The sequence below is a fragment of the Nelusetta ayraudi genome, unplaced genomic scaffold (genome assembly GCF_046127955.1).
Source record: "Nelusetta ayraudi isolate G7.1 ecotype Tasmania unplaced genomic scaffold, CSIRO-AGI_Nayr_v1 ptg000136l, whole genome shotgun sequence".
NCBI classification, from domain to species: Eukaryota; Metazoa; Chordata; class Actinopteri; order Tetraodontiformes; family Monacanthidae; genus Nelusetta; species Nelusetta ayraudi.
The window spans coordinates 4,474,103-4,495,774 of NW_027466186.1; the positions used below are offsets into that span (position 1 = coordinate 4,474,103).

Genomic DNA, 21,672 nt, shown 5'->3' on the forward strand with positions numbered 1-21,672 from the left:
GTGTCATTCACAAGCAGCTGAAACTTTGGATTATTTTCTTCAGTTCAAATTGACTCAGGTTGTGAAAAGTTCAAGAGCAGTTTTTCAATGTCTGCCAGCCACATAGAATGAAATTCAGCCCGATGACTTTGAGTGTGACACACATTAGCCCTCTTGAGACAGGATGTCAGAAAGTTTTAAGTTTGCTTTTGCACTTAGTAATTAATGAAAGCCATTTTAATTATTGATTTTATGAGAAACTCTCATTAAAGTTAGGATGAGGGTGATTTATGTCACATTTCTGGCTGAGACTCCAGGCCAGAGGAGGTTCCCCAGGTAGAACGTGAGGCAGTGATGACAATGTGAATTGTGAGAGATGTATAAAACAATATTAATCCATATAAATTTCTAGCATTAAAACTGATTATTACTGATTTATAACTGAGCGGATTAATCCTGCCGATTAAAGGCGTTGCTTGTGATTTCGTGGTAATTTAAAATTGATTCGGTTTTGTCATTTAAATCCAACCGTATGTATGTATGTATGTATGTGTGTAAATGTTCAGCTTCTTTCCTCATGCTTCTTCTTGCACCAGCAATTTTCTGGCTGTGCTGCGTCCAGCGTGCAGTTCCAGTCTGCATGTTCAGCCTGCAGCTTTTTTCCCCTCAGTGTGTCTAAAGTTAGCACACTGCTCTGGGACCTGGAGCTGCATTGTAATTAAAGCTGTCCTCCTGGGTAGACGCTTGCATACAGATCCTCCGCTATGGCAGTTTTACCCCATTACAATTTTAATTTTGCCACCAGGGTAGAAAATTTTGCATGCTAGAAAAAAAAAAAACCTCAGGCCGTCTCCTGCTTTACATTTTCACCGGCGATATTGAAATAAAATCTAAATAAATAAAATCCAGCGCCGTCTTATTGGATCGTTATCCAAAATAAATAGATTAATTAAAAAGAGATTAGCAGAGTGGGGAAAGTGGCGTCATCCGGCCCGCCAACTGTCTGCTGGGATGCCGTCGCAACAACAGATTAAACAGAGAGGGAAATAGAGCAGGGAGGGGCGAGAGAGAGAGAGGGGGAGAGAGAGAGAGAGAGAGAGGAAACGGAAAGGAAGAAGTGCGGAGGGGCGGCGAGACGAGTGGGCAGGATTGCCTGATGATGAAACAGCCAAACAAATCTCAGCGGGACGCCTTCTCTCCTCCACTGCTGCCGCCGCTCTTTAATCAGCCTCTTGAAGTCCCTCCGACACACACACACACACACACACACACACACACACACACACACACACACACACACACAGACACGCGCACTCACCGTCCCACCTCATCCTTCCTTAACGCCACCCGTTTCGTCCTCGTCTGTGCTTTGCCTCCGTCTCTCTCTGCCCTCATCCTCTTTCTCTTTGTGTTGAAGTGCAGCATCACTTCATCAAAAATTTATCTCACAAGCAAATATTTTTGGTTGTTCAATTTAGAGGTTGCCTCAGCTTGGCTGAAGCTTTTCTTTTTTTTTTGCGAATGCCCTTCCTGTCGTAATCCTAATGGAAATTAGGAGGAGGACAATCATAACCTCCATTTACGTATCCATTTCATGCGTTGTGGCTTAATTTTTTTGTATGTACACAAATGTTGATGTATTTTCAAACACAAAATGAAAGCTTCGCATGACCTCCTCCTCTACATCCTCCTCCACCTTTCCTCCATCTCTCCTCCAGACCATCAAGCCGTCGGACATTGCCACAGTGCGGACGCTCGGCCGCCCTCCGCACCTCATCATGCGCATCATGGATTGCGTGCTGCTGCTCTTCCAGCGGCGGCTCAACCCCACGAAGATCGACCCAGAGAAGAATTGCGTCACGCCCTCCTGGCAGGAGTCGCTCAAACTCATGACGGCGGGGAACTTCCTCGGTAGCTTGCAGGTACACCAGCAGCACTCGCAGAGTTTTAAAGTCAGGTATTGGTGCAGCAGGAATGAAAATGATTGGAATTGATGCGTCAAGGTATTGATTTTCTTTAATTCTCAGAGGCAAAAGGCAAAATGCTGTTTTTTTTTCTATGTACAAGGCCTTCTGTGTTTCATTCTCTTCCTCTGCTTCAAAGTGCTGGGGTGTGAGCTGGTCCCCTCCAGATAATCCTGCTTCCCCTCACACTGCAAAAACATGCACGTTATGAACAGGAGTGACTCTAAATTGCAGGTGTGAGGTTGCTTATCTCACTGGTCCAAGGTGGAAAGCACCGGATGGATGGCTGGATGGATGGATCTATAAACATTCACAAGTGCATGCACTGGTCGATCCTGGGTGAATGGATTTGATACCAAACATCTCAGTGGTATTAGTGGTGTGACATTAATGACTGATCTGATCGGAAGGATCAGGGTGCTTTGGAGATTGAGGTCAGTCAAAAATATTTCCAGGGTCCCAATTCCCAAGGGTCCTTAGGACGCTCAAAATGCTAACTCGGAATGTGCCCTCATTTTAGCCGATTCCAAGGCTACACCGCTACTATCCTTCGCGTACTTATGTATCCCATGATGCTTTGCGTGCTGCTGCAAAGCATCGTGAGATCCTGGGAAGTCAGCTGAAATTAGCGGCATCTACTGGCAAAGACACTTCGTATAAATTTAAGTATTGAAATTTCACATAAAATATGCAGTTTTAACATCGGGTTTTTATTTATTTGAATATCGAACGGCATCGTTAGATGGCGAACCAATGGTTAGCTTGATGCTATAAAAACGTCACTTCCGGGGTTGGCCAGCAGGAGGGACCGGCGGTGACGCAACGAGGAAATATGCCGAAGGCTAGACCGTCCCGTGTGGTTACCGGGGAGGCGGGGTTTGGTCCGTCCTTCTAGGCCGGGTCCTCGAAGAACGCTTCCTTCAGACAGAGGACACTCGGTTTGAAGGGTGCAGACCCTGAATTGAGACACATCATTTGTTTCTTTTCTCTTCCTGTCGTGCTCTTCATCACCGTGCTTCCTCATTTTGCACTCTGTGTGTGTACCAGCCTATTCCCTCTGTATTCACTCGGCAAATAAACATGTAGAAGGAAAAACTGAGCAGAAATATGTGAGCATTTGGAGGCACCACAAATCAAACGATTCTGAGCAGCAATCAAGCGAGGTGATAACGCCTTCTTTTTTTAAAAAAAAAATGTTTTAAGTGGATTAAAAAAAACATCAGTTTCAAAGTCTCGGAGTCCCACTGCTCATTTAGCTGAGTGAAGTCGTCCGACTGAGTCGATCTTCTCCTCCTTAAGACAGAGAAACAAACAAAACCAGCGATCAGTGCAGCAGGAATGTGAATCTTCAGGCCTTTTCCTTCGCTAACCTGCTTCCTTTCATCTCGCACTGCCTTGTCACTCGCCCCAGTCTGACATCTATATTCCCATGTGTTTCCCTACTGAAGCTCCTACATCCTCATTACAAACTGTGTTCTTCTCCTATTAGCAGCTTCTCCTTTTTTTTTTTCTTTTTTTTTTTAAAAAACAGACACAATTTCCTCTGTCATCCAGTTGTAACGTCTCCATCGCAGATACGTATGAAGTGGCACTTTAAGGATTTCTGTTTGTTCTCGGCGAGTATTGACTGACATAAATCCTGTCTTTGTTCTCTCCAAATCCTTCCCCGTTGCCCCCCCCCCTCCAAACCCACCCTCCTCCACACCTCACCCCCGCAGCAATTCCCCAAAGACACCATTAATGGGGAAATGGTGGAGCTGCTGCAGCCGTACTTTGACATGTCCGATTACAACATCGAAACAGCCAAGAGGGTGTGCGGCAACGTGGCTGGACTTGCGTCCTGGACAAAGGCTATGGCCTCCTTCTTCTCCATCAACAAGGAAGTCCTGCCTTTAAAGGTACAGTTCAGTGTTTCGCCACTGGCTGATATTACAAACAAGTACAAAGGAAACCGATTCAAACGTGGCGCTAAATATGGTGCAACACTTGGCTATTGAGAGGAATTATTAGCTGTGAGGTTTTGCAGAAGAACCCAAGGTGCTGTTCTTTGTCAGGTTAACAATGTTTATATTGAAACCAAAAGTGAGTGCTGGTGATGGAGAGATTTGTCCAGGTGGTGTCAGAGGTAGCGTAGCAACAGAGGAGGCCAGTGGAGGGAATTATTGAGAGACAAGGGTTGGGAGAAAACAGGTAAACAGGCAGTCCAAGTGAGCAGGCAATAGCAGGGCTTTGGGCAAACAGAACAACTGAAAAGTCAAAGACCCTCAACTTGTCCTGAAAACATCTACAGAGGCGGTGAAGGACTGAAGCTCAGAGTGGAGCTGATATACTGGGAGGTTACGAGCTCACGACGACCTGGTGTGCACGATTCCTGAGGCTCAGCTGGTGTGGCCGGTGGGCGGAGGCGGAGCAGTCTGATTGGCTGTGTAGGGAAACTGAAACAACGCAGCTGAAGAGGAGGGAAGAAAAACAGGAAAAATATAAAAGGAAATAAAAAGAATTCTCTTGTTTACAACAGGACTCTCAAAAGTCTCATACTAAGCCAAATTCCATTCACTTGCTAAAACGATTTAACTTTTTGGGTGTCTCAGTTTCAATGAGCATGAAGAGTAATATGGGATTAGAAATTTTATGGACAACATGATTAAAAACAACCAGCCGTTCTAGCCAGTTTTTTCCTTTTTTTCCATGCATTCCCTTTCCAACTGTGTGGAAGGTCCAAAAAACATCAGTTTTAACAGGAGGTTGGAAACAGAGAGCTAAAACGCCAGGGATTGAAATGTGAATGAGAATGGACTAACCAACTCTTTCATGTTAAAAAAATAAAATAAAGATCTGACAATGTGTATGGTGTGACCTTTGAAGGCAAACGATTTGTGAGGTAAAACTGTGAAAGTCAAGTGAAATCTTTCTTTGAAGAGAGACTGAACCTGTATCACACACACCAATTTGTAATCATCACCCCAACTCACAAGTGCTCTGGCGGCACACAAGCGCACTCAGTTAACACGCACGCACACACAGACGCACACATGCGCACACACACGCACGCACAGAATACACGCTCCTTGGGCAAGGTCCATGGTTTTCCACTCTGATGAATACGAATCACTTAGAGAGACAGAGAGCTGTTGTTTTACAGCGGGAAGGCCCAGAGCTACACAGGCAAAGTGTCTCCAGCATGAAAGGGATTTACTCAAACTGCAGCGTTTTGGCAGCCAACACTGGCTGGCTGGCTGGTGGCGTGTGTCGCTAAAGCGGCCAAAGAAAATCACACAAACAGATCAGAAGACAGCCTGTGATTTAGCTCCATATCCTTCCATTCCTCGCAAATGGGGAAAAAACAACAAAAAAAACCTGGCTAAATTAAATAAAATGCCTTTTGGATTTTTGCTTAACACTGCTTCAAAGCCCAAAGGGGATTTTCGCGACAGCTTGTCCAAACTGAGATACAGATATCAGGATGTCTGCATCCATTCATCAACTCATATTGTGTTTTTTTTATTATTTTTTTATTTAACACAGACAGAGTAACTCACCCGTGATCCTTTGGATGGTGTTTTTCATGCTTTTTGAATATGTTTTCTGTCTTAACATTGGATTAGTACATTGCACTGACATACCTTTTACTGTAAAGCTGCCCTTTCTTATTGGTTTAATATGTCATTTAAAAAAAAAAAAAAAAAAAAAATTACCTGTGCACATAAAGCAAAAAAAGCTTCAACCCAGCAGAACCACACAAACGCACACGCACACGCACACGCACAGTATTCAAGTTGAAGAGGATGTGCTGAAGCTTTTCTCCCGCCGCTCGTCCTCGGTGCAGATGGGTGTCGAGTCATTTCAGGGTCTCTGAATGCAGTGACGCCGCTGCATTGTGTGGAAGAAAAACTTTCTGGCACCTTTGTTCATCCTCTTTAATTCCTCCCCCTCGTTGCTACCTGGCCTCGCTCTGTCCCCCCTCCCCGCCCTCGCCGCGACCCATTCTCTCCGACCGCCTGCACCTTTGTGTCTCCGCCGCCTTCATTTCCAGCCCATAACCCCACAACCCACCTTCCCCACCCGCTCTCTCTCTTCTGTTTCATTTAGTCATTTATTCTCTGGCTCCCTCTCGCACGCATTTGGGTTAATTTTTTCCTCCCTCCTCTTTCCCCACTTCTTTTCATTCTCCGCCACCTCCGAGTGAACTGCCTGCCTCTCCCCTCTTTGATCCCGACCTTTTAGCTCTGACGTGGAACAAATTGATTTCCTGGTCTCCAGCTCAGTGCCGACTCCTCCTAAAGCCGCCCGGACGGCCGGCTGGCAGCACTGCCAGGCGGAGATACAGCGCAGCTCACAGACTGGTGGGCAGGGATGGTCCTACATACATTTTAAATGAATGCTCCAGACTTGTTCTCCCCCACGGTCACCCAAGCATACCGGGATGTACTGAATTTTTTTCCTCTCAGTTTCTGTCCCAGAGCCTCTGAGCAGAAAATACCCCCTGGTCTACTTTAAGTAAATAAGATAAATCATTAAATAATTTATTAAATCGATAAATATAATATTATAAAAAAATATATATAAATTAACAATACCCAATGTTATTTTCAACATTTGTATGTTTCTCTGTACTGAAAACTTACTGAACAGTGACCCCAAAGCCTCTAAATATGCCCCAAATATGATCCAGTTTATGTATGTTTAACTACACAACAGCATAGTTCATATAGCTCCACTCCAAGCAATTACAACTATTAATGAATACCAAGTTCACTATTTTGAACAGAATTTGCCTCTTTTAAACATTAAAGCAGCCAACACTTTTTTTCATTGTAAGAGGTCGAAAGCACAGATATCTGTGTGTAAATGTAGGGAGTAAAACTAAGTTGTCAGAAAAAGAAATACTCAAGTAACAGATACCTGAGAAATCTATTAAAGTACAGAAACAAAATAATTGGACTTCATTACGTTCCACCCCTGTTAAAATCTAAATCTGAAGATTCAGCTCATTGCAAACGCTCTATTGAGTGCAATGTGAATATGCAGAAAAAACAATTTGCCCTCCTTTCACCTGACCTCTTTTCCTCTTTCCAACCCTCGATATGCACCTTGTCTTTTCCTCCCCCCTGCATTTTCTTTTCATCTCTTTGCTTTCCCCCTGTGGGCTTATCATAAGCCACAGAAAACCTGGACTAAACCCCCCACGCCCCCCGGCCGCCGCCACACACACACACACACACCAGCATCACCACACCACAGGCTTACCTGTCCCCCTCTTTCTCTTTTCTTCCAGGCCAACCTGGCAGTGCAGCAGAACCGTCTGGCCATAGCCAACACGGATCTCCAGAAGGCTCAGGCCGAGCTGGACGCCAAGCAGGCGGAGCTGGACGTGGTGCAGGCTGACTACGAGAAAGCCATGATGGAGAAGCAGGTCTCGCAGCGTCGGCTCGTCATCCTTCCAACGCGATACGCAAAATTAAGAGGCAGAACGGTCGCGCCTGGCGGCCTCGCGCGCCCGCAAGGTCGATGTCAATGACGTGCACTTGGCAACTTCAACAAGAATCATTAATCACAGCAAAATGGCGTGCAGCTGGACGCCGCTCTGGTGGCTCCACTGTGAAGTGGCCTGAGGGTGAAAGAGGGAGCAAGACATCGACTTCCAAATGACTTTAGAGCCCGTTAGACTCACCAGGCACAACCAGCCAGCCCCGCCCCTGAGCCTCCAATACGGCGGCCCATTCATTTCAATGGAGTTGCTGAACCATGGAAATATGGAAAAAGTTATTGGGCTGTGGGGTTGCTTCCGCGTTATGAGGCCCAGAGAGGATGCGTAGTACTGTAGTGTACTTCCCATTATGCCTCTGTAACACACGTGATGCACCAGTCAGCCAATCAGAACGAGCCTAGGCAGAGCAAGTATCATCATGCTGGGATTATACTCTACTCTGGGGATTTTCTAGCCTTACTCATTGTTTCAATATCAACTTATATATTTTAAAAAAAATATATACCACAGAAAGATTTATCATGAACTGCCTTTCAGGTCAGAGGCGTCCTGTCAGCTGCTTTACACGTTTATTTTTGTATCACGGTCTATGGGGAAAATGTTTTTTGGGCCAAATGTTGCTTTGGCTGAAGTACCTCGAGTGGCCACTGGGGGGAAAAAAATCGCCACACTGCCATATTGGAAGTCTGGTATCCAGTTCTTATATAATACATCCATGGGCACAGAAATAACTGTGACTCACTGAGTGAGTTTCTTCATTTTCTGAATCAGTGAGATTCTGCTCTCTTCCATTTCAAAATGTCAAATCCTCTTTGTTTTTAGAGTTTGCCTTTTGGTCTATTTTAAAAACGTATGGAGTTGTAGTCCAGTGAAGAGCACCTAAAAAAAAAAAACAAGTTCTCCTGTCAAAATTGTTTTTTTTTTCCTCCCCCACTTCCTTAAAGAGGACATTAGATGAGGTGGCAGGTGTTGGCCAGATGGGAGCATACACAGTGTGGCTGTGTGTGCTCCTGTTGCATCATCAGTCCTTCCTGTTCTTTAAAAAAAAAAAAAAAAAATTAGCATCACAAGAGGAAAACTGTGCGGAACAAGTTGATTTTGTCATTAAGATTCTATGAAGAAGTCGCCACTCTGACAACCACTGCTGCGTTGTGCGTTACGACGACTCGGCGTCTTATTTATGCGATACCAATTATTGCTATTAGGCAATGACGTCGTTTCCACCCTTTTTATCAATGCATTGAGGCGCAAGACAATGAAGTAAAATGTGCTCAGGCGTTTCTGATTTATTTGATGAATAGATCGACTTCATGGTTGCCAAACATGATGTAAACAAAATCTGTACAAAACGAGGAGATGGTATTTCCTCTTGACAAACTCGCCGACGCCCTCCTTGCTGACCTTTTAATCTGCCCTTTCCCTCGCCCGCCAGACGCTGCTGGAGGATGCCGAGCGCTGCAGACGCAAGATGCAGACGGCGTCCAGCCTCATCAGCGGCCTGGCTGGCGAGAAGCAGCGATGGACGGAGCAGAGCAAAGAGTTTGCCGCCCAGACCAAACGCCTCGTCGGTGGGTAAAACCACGTGGTCATAAAACAAGTGCATTGCGATACTGTAGGGACTCAGAGTCGTTATTAAAATCCTTCCTCTTCCGGCCCCAGGCGATGTGCTCCTGGCCACGGCCTTCCTCTCCTACTCCGGACCCTTCAATCAGGAGTTCCGTAACCTGCTATTGAGCGACTGGCAGCAGGAGTTAAAGCAGCGCTGCATCCCGTTCGGAAACAACCTTAACCTGACCGAGCTGCTCATCGACGCGCCCACCGTGAGCGAGTGGAACCTCCAGGTCAGGGTTCTATTTTTGCCGCGCCCGCCGACTCAATCAAACATTGTGCAACCAGGCAGCAGCGCGCCTCAGCTGCTTTGTGGATTGTGTTGCAGTGTTTAGAATGTAATGGTTTTAGTGTTACCTTCAACCTTGAATTCAAGAGTCTGATCCTTTCTGAGTACACATGAACCTTTATAGAGTGATGACCCACATGAGGTATATTATTACACACAATGATGTCAGTTTAGATATAACACGGACTGTTTTCTTGCTGCTGGTTACACGAGGAGATGTTGGTCGCTTTGTTTCCTGGTTCCAAATATTGAATGGAAATGAATGTTTTTGTAATTTTTGGATTATTGTCTTTTCATTTTCACACACACAAAAAGAAACAAACAATCTTGCTTGGACGGGGAACTGTGAATGGAAACTTGCTTGACTCTTATTTTGCTTAAAACTGAACAAAAATTGCCTTCTTATATCCCCTATTGACACGCAAATTGTTTCACTTCGTGCCCGATGAAGAGTTAAGTTTCATCAATCATTCATATTTTGCTGTCTCTCTGGTAAAATTAATAATTTATTTCTTAATTACTTTGTATTTATTTCCTTATTTATTTATTATTTCCTGTTCAGATCTGCAAATTGAAGACATTGATTCTTTAATGAGGCGGAAACAAATGCTGCCGTATGGGTTTGTCTTTCCTCCCAAAGGGACTTCCGAACGACGACCTCTCTATTCAGAACGGCATCATCGTCACCAAGGCAGCTCGCTTTCCGCTCCTCATCGACCCCCAGACGCAGGGGAAGCTGTGGATCAAGAACAAAGAGGCCAACAACGAGCTACAGGTTCGCTTTTGTTTCTTTCGTTTTGCGCCTTCACTCGTGTTGCCGTGTCACCAGATCAGTTTGCTAGGTATTTACAGGGTTCAAGCAAAAACTGAAGCCTGTCTAACCTTATTCTTGGTCAGATTTAATACCTCGGTTTTTCGGACCATGTGGGCAATGTATTTATATTTCCTTTCCTGATTTGAGGCTTCAACTTTCAGGGGCCTCTACTATGCATTACTTTTTTGCACAGTGCTTTGGAAAAGTAATGTGCAGCTGTGCCTGTGTGTGGTGAGACCAATGCTATTGGCCCTGCGTGGGGGCAATCTCTGAGTCCTTCAACCCATCCTGCAATCCTATTACGTGCGCTGATGATGTGCAGCCTGTTTTACCCACAACAGAGCGGATCAAAACAGCTGCATTTATTTCGAAAAAAAAGGTTTGCTAAAAATGGGACGACAAAATACCGATAAAATAATGCCATGATTTGTTGTTTGTCTGGCTGGTCACATTTTCATAACAATTTGGCTCTTCTAACATCCAAGATATAGTAGAGATTTCAGCCTAAGGAGAGTTTGTATATCATGTCGTTGCCTCTTCAATGAAGCCTTCATAATCAAATGTTGCACCGATAATGATACCAAATCCATTTTCATGTCTTTATTTTTGTATCAGAATTTTTTTTCTTCCAGAAAACCTTCCATGGATCTACTGAACACTGCATTTAGCCATCTGTTTACAGACTTCCACTAAATCTCTATCTTAGCATCTTGTTTGAACGATGCTACAACCTAAAGCTCAGTCGTCCTCTTAGTTGTATTCTATGCACGTTTGGCAGGAGAAACAAACAAACAAACAGACAAACAAAGCACCTGCAAGGCGGTCTAATGTTGTCCTTAATCTGGAAGAGGTGTCAGTCAGGCATCAGTGCTCTTTGTGACATCACAGGGTGCTGATTTCTAGAACTGCCAGCACGTTTTAACAATTCAGGGATGGGCTCACTGGAAGGACAGAGAGCACCTGCCAATGTTTAGTGGATGGCATGTAAAAAAATATATAATTAAAAAAAAAAATATGGCCTTATTGGTAAATGTCCTTCACTGGTCTCCCAGATCACCTCGTTGAACCATAAATACTTCAAGAACCACTTGGAAGACAGCCTGTCTCTCGGCCGCCCGCTTTTAATCGAGGATGTCGGGGAGGATTTGGACCCTGCACTTGACAACATCCTTGAAAAGAACTTCATTAAAACTGGCTCCACTTACAAGGTAACCAAACACAGAACTCTTGTGAGACCACGGGTTCCCGAGTTATTTAGCACTGTTTAGATGTATTTTGGGGGTAGGGCCAAGGCCAGATTGGTATGAAAGAGGCTGGATTAAAGTGCTGCTGGGAGACACGACGGTACTTGGACAGAACCACTTACCCCGTGTCAAAGACGACAGCAGTCACAACATGGGTGTTGCTGGAAGGAGAATGTGTTTGATTTCACCAATTACAAGTGCTGGAGCACCTGCTCTGATTCTTATCATAGCACTGATTAAAGTGGGCCTTGTTACACTGATGCACGTTTGCTGGTTTAAGGCTCGCACCTGAGACAAGGATTAAACTGCAGCCTCATCTGCATGGAAATAACACACCTACTAAAAAAGAAAATATACCCATATGTTAATCTCATATCTGACAAATCCACTTCTATTTTCCAGTTGTTTGTGTTCAAAAAACCGGTTGACTTTGTTGACTGTGTTTTTCTGTCTTCTGTCATTGGCTGTTTTTTTAATTGCATATGTCTAAACAGTTGGTTCGAGGTGAAGCGCGCTTGTTTAGATGAGTTTATATATTTTCATTTATATAAATGGGAGCTACAGGCAAATGAGAAATGCGTTTGAATGCCTGCGGAAACCAACTCAGGGCTTAAATAATTATTTGATTAGCTTTTAATCTAGCTTTTAATTATGGCCGCAGGTCATTTCAAATCACATTTATTTGGCAAACAAAATGACCCTGCTTTGACTAATCATCTCGGCTTAAAGTGATTCCGACCTCGGCTCTTCGAATAAAGGCCATGCTTCACAATGAGTGTCTGTCTGATTAGATTACTGTTTACACAACGTCCATGTCCAGTGCAGTGAGGAGATATCGTGCTGCGCAAAATGCCTGCTATTTTTATCAGCTTTTACATCCAATATGTGGTTAATGGCAAACAAATGGCGTGCTTATTTCTGCTGACGGAGCCCTGATTATGCAGAACTGCTGGAATTAAACTGTTCCAGCAGAGGTTTCATGTTGGTCACAAACGGTGATTTGAAGAGCAGAGTTCTCCACAGTATAGCAGTGAGGAGCTTCAGTCACGACGGAGCACATCACAAGGACAAATTCTTCTAACCTGTTTCCGTTATCTCTCCTTTACAATCGCCAAGCTGCAGCACAAACCAAATTGCCCCAGAACGTTTCAAGGTTCTGAGCGAGGAGGCCGTGCGAGCGTGCCGACTGCCTCCGGCCACGTCCCTCTCTTTCTCATTATCGCCTGTCAACTTCGGGCTGATGCTTGTTATTCGGCAGCTGACACTACAGCTGCCTCTGTCTATCTCACACGTATGCATAAATAAAGACGCGTACTCACACACACACACACACACACACACACACATACATACTCATGCACACATACACACACACACACACACGGCAGACCAGAGCTGTGGGACTGCAGGAACATACGCGCACCCTCATCTCACACCTTGCGCGAGTGACAGGAGGCACACGGTAACACGCAGACAACACACGGTGCTGGAAGTCCCACGGGTGCTTGATGACGGGTGTGGTCTAATTAAAGGTGTCCACACTCTCCACCTCTTTCTCATCGCTGGAAAAAGATTTTCTGCCGAGGTCCCCGGCGTGAGAAGTGGTGCAGAGACGCCTGTGCCCGCCATGTGCTTGGTCCTGCTTCTTACCAAAGACATCTGCTTTAATTAGGATGAGAAAAAAAAAGAAGAAAAAAAGAACCCAAAACGAATTTCATTAAGCCCATTCGATTTCCATTCCCGGGTGTTTTTGGTGTTGATTCTCTCGTGGTGATGTCATTTAAATGGAGTTTGGCAGACCAGCACTTGTCTTGTCGTCCCCTGCATCTAATCAGGTGAAGTTGGGGGACAAAGAGGTGGATGTGATGAAGGGCTTCCGGCTTTACGTGACCACCAAGCTGCCCAACCCGGCGTACACCCCAGAGATCAGCGCCCGCACCTCCATCATTGACTTCACTGTCACCATGAGAGGACTGGAGAACCAGTTGCTAGGCAGAGTTATCCTGACAGAGAAGCAGGTGTTGTTGATTTCCAGTCTTCTTTTTCAATGCTTTTGCTTTTCTTTTTTTTTACTTTACTTTTGTCCAAAATGCATCTTGGGCCGGCTGCACTGTGTGCAAGGTGTTTATTTTTTTTCACGCTTCTTTTGATATTCAACAGGCTCCACACCTCCTCTCACACTCAGCAGCTCATTTTGTCCCTCTTGCAAACAAATGCAGCGCAAGTGTGTAATTGAAAGGTTTTTCACTTATTCCTTTTCACATACAAAAACACGCGTGGACGCACATGCACGGACATCGCATTCAGCACATGCACGCACGTGTTGAAAGAGTCAGGGACTTGATTCATCCCCATTGGATGGTAGACGTGCTGCATTATGAATGTGCCCAAAAACAGGACACATTAATTGGGCCTGTGAAAAGAGCAGTTGCGCAACGCAGGGAGGCGATTGTCCCCCAAGCAGTGGCTGGTGGGGGAGGCGGGGATTTTATGCCAGATGGGGAGAAAGTGGAGGAAAAAAAAAGTGTCTTGTTAATCTGTGCACTAAATGGGGATGTAATTAAAATGGGAGCCGGATGTGAAACCTGCCGTGTTGCTGCCATGCGGCTTTTAGCAGCCAGGCACTGTGTGATGATGAGTTTACGCCTCATGATGCAGCTCCCTGTGTGGCCAAATAAATGATTCTGAAATGCCGTGAATGAAATGTTCTGCGGCTGCTGCAGCAAAATGGAGATTTCTATGCCCCCACACCCCCCATAACTCAGCTCAACTCAACTTTTTTCTGTTTGTGCCCAATGGGCAATGGGTTTGCAGTAGGAAAGATAGAGAAGACATACAGGAAGAAGAATAAGACGGGAGCTAATGCAAGAAACAGAAATTCCTCCAAAGCTGCAGCGAACTGATTTTCTTTATTGCAATATTTAGGTTTTTGCGCAATTCTGGGGATAATGGAAACGCAGCAATTAATAGAGGCAGCCGAGGACTGAAGCTCAGAGTGGCGCTGATACAGTGTGTGGTGACGAGCTGACGACGACCAGGTGTGCTTGATTGCTGAGGCTCAGCAGGTGTGGCTGGAGGTGGAAGGCAGAGCAGCCTCAGCAGACAAGGTGTAGGGGGAGGGGCCAAACGAGCAGCAGAGCAGAGCTGCCACCCAGGATCGTATGGAGATGATATCCAGGAAAAGGTTACTCACTGTTGTGCTAATAACATTGGTCTTGACAGCTCTGAAAATTAGACTGTTTTTGGAGGCAGCGTAGAAATGACACCTTCTTGCACATCTTGTCTCCACCTCAGTCAAAATCCTCTCATTATTCTTTTATTTTAACTTATTTTTCCGTCTCGGGGTCCCTTATCATCTGTTCACAGACAATTACTCTGATCATACACCCTGTCTTTGGTAACTTTCAGGGTTAATTACAGTTCACATGTACGTGCTGATCACATCCATGACCGTGTTAATTTATAATACCAGGAGCTGGAGAAGGAGAGGACAGACCTCTTGGAAGATGTCACATCTAACAAAAGGAAGATGAAAGAACTGGAGGACAATCTTCTGTACCGGCTGACCAGCACAAAGGTGTGGGAAGAGACCTCAAACTGTCTAACCACTTATTTTTGGAACAATGAAAGAATAAATGATAACACGAATTGCATCCATCAGAGGAATTTTGTAAAGGTTTTCTGAGTAGTTTGAGGAATTTTTGAACAGAACATTCTTGTTCATTGCCACCACTGGAAATACAAAGAAAGAATCCCTCAAGATCAAAGCTTGACCTCCAGTAACTGTCTCCTGGCAGGGTTCACTGGTGGATGACGAGAGTCTGATTGTGGTCCTTGGCAATACTAAGCAGACAGCCGAGGAGGTCACCCAGAAACTCCAGATAGCTGCTGAGACCGAGATCCAGATCAATGCAGCCAGAGAGGAGTACAGGCCCGGTGGGTCACGGCGACTCGCGTCGAGAAACACTCATGCTTTAATTTTACTGACCCTAACCCTCAAACTGTTCCCACTGTTCCCATCAAGCTTTGATCACACACACATTAACCTGGGGCTCAGGAAGCTGATCCAGGCTGTTACCGCCTGGAGGGCAGTTTTCGTCATCATAAAAAATGCTACAACAGTCTGCTTCATGCGTGCATATACATGTAGGAATGTACAAAACGATTCTACATATTGTGTTTGAAATAATTGATTGTTGGTTTGCAGTTGCCACCAGGGGCAGCATCCTGTACTTCCTCATCACAGAAATGAGCATGGTCAACGTGATGTATCAGACCTCTCTCAGACAGTTCCTGGGACTCTTTGACCTCTCCTTGGCACGGTAGGTGGCGTATTGAGTGACCTTTCTGTGGAACTTCTTGCCCTTTTTTTAAGTGGCGAGTTCATCTATAAATCAAACGGCTTGATTTATAGATGAGCTCTCTACTTATATGTTTAAGCAGAGGGTTTAATTAAACTTTAATATGCAAGCGTACAACTCCATGTCAGCCTTTGGCTTGCGTAGGTGGTGGGATGTTAGTTTGTGGACTGGAAGTGTCAGCCGTGTCTGTCAAAAAGTCATGAAGCAGCTTTGAAAGGAAGGATATTGGACTTTGGATTAAATATGACAGCGCATCCAAAAATGCACTATAACTCTGACAGGTGAAACTTGTTTGACCTCCTCTTAACCTTGGAATGGCCACGTCCAACTGTTTAATGTTTCAGTACTTTGCTCTCAAACACTAGTGGCTGATCTTTGATTCGACCACTGAGTGCTGGAGTTCTCTTTACCATGCATACGTTTCAACACCAAGAGAACCTCGAACCAAGACGTCACATCACAAGTTATTGAGACATTGACATTTGTTGTTGAGGTTTAACCACCACTGTTAGCTTTTGTTTCAATCCATTGTTTGAGACGAAGAAACGACAGTTGCATGATTCCAATTTAACACTCAGTTTTCATGATTGGGTACCACTGTAGCATGAACTCATGAAAGTTTTCCAATTTCACCCAAAAGTCAAATATCCCTCATTTTTTGGGAGTCGTGTATGTTCAGACTGGATGCCTGTGGCCTCGTCTGAATTCTTTTTTCAGAAGGCGTGACTGTATTTACCACAGACACGGTGTAATGTATTGCTCTGAGCTCAACAGCTTCCATGTCACCTACTTGATCCCTTTGCAGATATGTTGCCACGTTTTGTGACAAATAAACTGTACGCAAACAGCAGAAAAATGTCTTTGGGGGTTGAAAATCAAACAATTTCAAGGGACACGGTGAACTCACTCACATCTTCGAAACTTTCTCACAGCCCCACATTACATTACATGAAGTTAACATCACGGCCTTTTTCTGTGACAAAGGAATTTAGCTGAAATTCCTTTTGAAATATGTTCTATAATTGTTTCGACATGCACGCTACAATATGTGTCACATTCCACTCTGATCGTCATTCCTTTTGCCAAATTGCATTGTTAAAAAAGTCAATGCCAATTTTTTTTTAATGACATAAAATCCACATCTTTTCTGTAATAGCTGCCAAAATACTGAGCGTCATTGTCGCAGTGAAAACAGAACGTTCTGTGCTGCCCCGTCGTCCGCTGTCTATACTCCAGTGGAGATCACATTTCTTTTAAAGTAAAAACACTCTGTTCCAGATACGTTGCAACGTCACTAAACATGTCGTAAATATCACATTCACCCCCTCCGTCAGGTCCTCGAAAAGCCCCATCACCAGCAAGCGCATCGCCAACATCATTGAGTTTATGACCTTTGAGGTTTACAAGTATGCGGCGCGAGGCCTGTACGAGGAGCACAAGTTCCTCTTCACCCTGCTGCTGACGCTGAAGATTGACATGCGGAGCAACCGAGTCAAACATGAAGAGTTCCTCACACTTATTAAAGGTAGGTGGAATGGAAACAACCTTCCGGGTCAAAGGGGCAATTGTTTTTTTTTTCCCCCCTTTTGGAGGTCTTTGATACTGGAATGTTGCACCCAGCCTCTCTGTTTCCTTGGCCTTTACCTTCCTGTGAACAGACGAGTTTGACTCAGTCCTGTTCTGACTGGACGTTCCTGGACAGAGATCAACTTGGAGACTCCACAATCGTCACATTCAAGTTATAAAATTAACTTTGTTTGAAACTTGCATTAAAGTTTCTTCAGTCTGAATCAACTTTTGTCATATTGGACATTTTGGAAAGATTTGTGGGTATTTCTGGACTGAACTTGCTGGAAAATACTGGAAATAATGGAAAAACTCGAGTCAAGTGGTTGTCACTTTGTGGGTCAGAGAATTGACATAAATTGTGGGAGATGTAGTTTATGGCCGACACGGCGACAAAGCAGCGCAGGCTTTACACGATCACAGACCACATAGTGTGAAATCCATATTCTTCATTCTTCATGATTAACATCGGGTTGATTTTTGTGTCTGCCGGTCAAGACATTACACACACAATGTTTATTAGCGTCAATCGCTGACAGAGACATAAAACTGCCTTACTGTTGTCGAAGCCAGAACAGGCCAGGCTGTTACAGTTAGTCTGCTGTGTGCGGCATGTCGCTTCGCCATCTGTCAACTGCAACCTGCTGCACACAGAGGGACCCGTGTCAACAGTTCCGAGAGTGGTCGTGTTTATCTGTTGGCGTACATTTCAGAAATGTATCGCAACATTTACATTTCTGTGTTTTTTGCACGTAAATATATTTGATTTGCTTCTTATTGTTTTATATTCACTTCCATGTGTGTGTGTGTGTGTGTGTGTGTGTGTGTGTGTGTGTGTGTGTGTGTGTGTGTGTCCTATTCAAGGTGGGGCATCTCTGGACTTGAAAGCCTGTCCTCAGAAAGCAGCCAAATGGATCCTTGACATGACTTGGCTCAACCTTGTAGAGCTCAGCAAACTGTGGCAGTTCTCTGATATACTCGATCAGGTACGACAGGTGCACACGCGCACGCACGCACACGCACACACACACACACACACGCATATTTATTTGGGCGTGCCCTGACAAATGTTTGATGCTCCTTGTTGACTGTGGGTTGCGTTTTATCAATTTATTCTGCTGATAGCATTGATTTCTCGCACGCCTCGCACGCGCGCACACACTCCCCGGCTGCTTATTAAAAATTTTCCACTCCTGCGCTCGAGCGAGCGTGTCACTATCGGTCCCATCATGCCTCGCTCCATCAAAGCTGACTGTAAATCACAAATGGAGCCGCCCATATCGGTGGCAGCGAGTGTGGCTTCCATCAGGGGGTTGGGGCTTAGTGCTCCTTGAAATGAGCTTGTTTAGACTGATTTCTAATCAATTATTTCAATTTCACGCAGTTGTGTGTGCAGGCGTGTGTGTGTATGCGTGCACCTGTGCACCATTTATTAGATACAAAATTACACCTGTGTGTTTTTTGTCTGCGTGATTAACAGAGTGGCAGATTAACTGTTCTTTGTTAAGTGAGTCCCAAAGAAGCACCAAAGCCAGGACGGCATTTTCATTTCAGCCTCGATCTTCCTCGAAATTGAGAGACAAACCATCTGCGCCGCTCTCCCTGACTCAAACTGAAATCCCCAGGCCGGCTGGCAAACGTGCAAGTGGGAACATGAATGCGTAACACTCTCCTCTCCACTCAGGACGTGCTCTTAGTTTGCTTTTTATGAAAGCACCAAAGCTCTCACGTTCTCAAGTGGAGCTACTTAGTAAGACAAGAGTTTTTCAGTGAAATATGAAAAAAGAAATCCTGCCCGGCACGCATTCCAAAATATCTATCTGACCAGGACGGATGGCAGTGAGGGAAAAGCTGCGGCTGTGCAGGCTAATCCGGCTGTGAGCTGTGGGGCTGCATCTTGTAAATACTGGGCAAGGCTACTGCAGCGCCTGTGCCGCCAACACCATCTCAGAGTTGTCCCAGACCCCAGCCTCTCCCACCCGCAATGTAAACACGCGATTAACAGCTTACGCTATCGGGGCATATTTGCATCAGCGTTGTGTGACCGGCATGCATTGCCCTCCCTGGAGTGGCCTGACGTTTGATAGAATTCGATGCAAATAAGGACCTGAGCTCTCTAGCAATGAGATACCTTGGCTGGAAGTGTTGCATTAGCGGGACGTGTCTGGTTGTGTTTCCACAAGGCTGCGTTTTCTTTGCAGGAAACATTTTCTTACAAAGAAAACGCCCCCACACGATGCCCTCTTCTGATTTGTCAAATATCGATAAGCAATTTAAATGTTATTAATTTCGATTAATTAATTACAAAGGCCATCATTTTTTAATCAAGTCTCACCACTAAAGAAAATAGGGTGATTGTTGACAATTAAGAAATAAGATTATCATTAAGTGTATTTTTTTTTTTTTACTTTGTTTCATTATGCAAGTCTCTGTTTTTGCAGTGAGGTTTAGTTTTAGAGAAAACTCCCTTGCTATGTAAAGGAATCCATATTAATGAGCAGTTCTAATTGCTGCGTGTGTTTATATAAAAAAAAAAAAGTTTGTTATGGTCCGCCTGGGTTTTGCTTTGATGAGTACATGCGCGCCTTTTACACTTTCTAATAAATGCATCAAGCGCTGGCTGTTTGCCTGGTTCCACAGCGCGGGTTGCCCACTGCTGTGCCTTCGTCTCCTCCAGATAAGTCGCAACGAGAAGCAGTGGAAGACGTGGTTTGACCACGAGGCGCCGGAGGAGGAGCTCATCCCAAACTCTTACGACCAGGGCCTGGATTGCTTCAGACGCCTCCTGCTCATTCGCTGCTGGTGTCCCGACAGGACCATCGCACAGGTCAGAAAAAAGGCTCTGCATTTTTCAGCTGTCAGCCTCCAGAAAACAGCAGGTTTAGCCCTCTGTTTACAGCCTCCTTCAACAATGCTTAGTCTTAGCCTGATTTTAGCCTTTGCCATACCTTCCACTTTTGCATGGACTGAAAAAACTATTCACTGGGGGGTCTTGACTCTGACCTGGGACAGGTATCAGCTAATTGTGAGCCCCTTGCGGTATCACACAGGGCTGACATCAAGAGTGTCGCAGCAAGCACTTTCTAAAAAGTGAATGCCAGCAATAGAACTAAAGGAGGGGCGACACCTTACTATTAGAAAATAACAAAGTGAAACTCACATCTATGGTGATACCGCTCGGGGAAGCATTTAGCCTTGAAATAACAAAATCATTGTCTTGCATTCAGTGAAATGACTCTCTCTCAAACATCGGTGAGCCTGGTTATCTACAAAAAGGTGCTAATGGACACTCACTTCTCACAGATGGGTAGTTTTTGGCCCAGTGCACATCATTCCTTGGTGGAATTTGTTCTGTTGTTAGAAAAAAAAACCAATTTGAGCGCTTGAATCCTGGTGAAAGGACAAGAAACGAAACAGAGATACAGAAATTCTCTCAGCCACATTCAGTTGCATCCAGTTGCACTGCATCACCGTTGTTTTCTGAACAGGTCTCCTGGTCTCAGTGTTTTTATATCAGAGGGCAATGAGCACTCTACCTCACCTTCACCCTGTGACAGGATAGACTCCAGCACCCCACCGACCCTGAGACCTTGATAAGTGGGGATTTAAAATGGATGGATGGACGGCGTTGCCTAATTGAATTCTCCTTCTCCTGCAGGCCCGTAAATACATCACGAGCGCCATGGGTGAGAAGTACAGCGAAGGTGTGGTCCTGGACCTGGAGAGGATGTGGGAGGAATCTGACCCGCGAAATCCTCTCATCTGCTTCCTGTCGATGGGCTCCGACCCGACTGACTCCATCATTGCCCTGGGGAAGAGGCTGAAGTTTGAAACCCGTTACGTCTCAATGGGACAAGGACAGGAGGTCCACGCCCGCAAGCTTCTGCAGCAGACCATGGCTAATGTGAGTCAGGGGTGTGAGCTCTCCCTGCTATTTTTGCACCGTTTGATGTCACAGCAGGACACGCTTTTCAGGCAACCCCCCTCCCTTCAACTCACGGGCTCTTTATTTTTATTTATGATACATCATGACAATTTGTTACTTGTTCTTACATAAAATAACCGTTGCTGCTGCTCTCCCACGCCAGGGTGGCTGGGCCCTGCTCCAGAACTGTCACCTGGGTTTGGACTTCATGGACGAGCTAATGGACACCGTGACAGAGACTGACTTTGTCCACGACAGCTTCCGCCTTTGGATGACCACCGAGGTCCACAGGCATTTTCCCATCACCCTCCTGCAGATGTCTATCAAGTTCACCAACGAGCCCCCACAGGGCCTCAAGGCGGGACTGAAGAGGACATACGGAGGTGGGGCTACTTGGTGTTAATAGCATCCAGAATTTGCTCCGACAGAATTCA

The 21,672-nt window shown here is 45.1% G+C and overlaps 1 protein-coding gene across 4 annotated transcripts in view; it reads left to right on the top strand.

Moving 5' to 3' along the window:
• The window catches only part of dnah5 (dynein, axonemal, heavy chain 5), a 77,683-nt gene that overhangs the window by 44,021 nt on the left and 11,990 nt on the right, over positions 1-21,672 (top strand). For all 4 annotated transcript variants that reach the window (XM_076012498.1, XM_076012499.1, XM_076012500.1 and 1 more), the window contains exons 65-80: positions 1,698-1,901; positions 3,662-3,841; positions 7,219-7,356; positions 8,864-8,999; positions 9,091-9,272; positions 9,969-10,103; positions 11,195-11,350; positions 13,222-13,404; positions 14,859-14,963; positions 15,184-15,322; positions 15,594-15,708; positions 17,082-17,272; positions 18,178-18,299; positions 19,991-20,140; positions 20,972-21,217; positions 21,402-21,621. In XM_076012498.1, the coding sequence (XP_075868613.1) occupies positions 1,698-1,901; positions 3,662-3,841; positions 7,219-7,356; positions 8,864-8,999; positions 9,091-9,272; positions 9,969-10,103; positions 11,195-11,350; positions 13,222-13,404; positions 14,859-14,963; positions 15,184-15,322; positions 15,594-15,708; positions 17,082-17,272; positions 18,178-18,299; positions 19,991-20,140; positions 20,972-21,217; positions 21,402-21,621 (2,602 nt within the window). The remainder of the gene's footprint in view (positions 1-1,697; positions 1,902-3,661; positions 3,842-7,218; positions 7,357-8,863; positions 9,000-9,090; positions 9,273-9,968; positions 10,104-11,194; positions 11,351-13,221; positions 13,405-14,858; positions 14,964-15,183; positions 15,323-15,593; positions 15,709-17,081; positions 17,273-18,177; positions 18,300-19,990; positions 20,141-20,971; positions 21,218-21,401; positions 21,622-21,672) is intronic.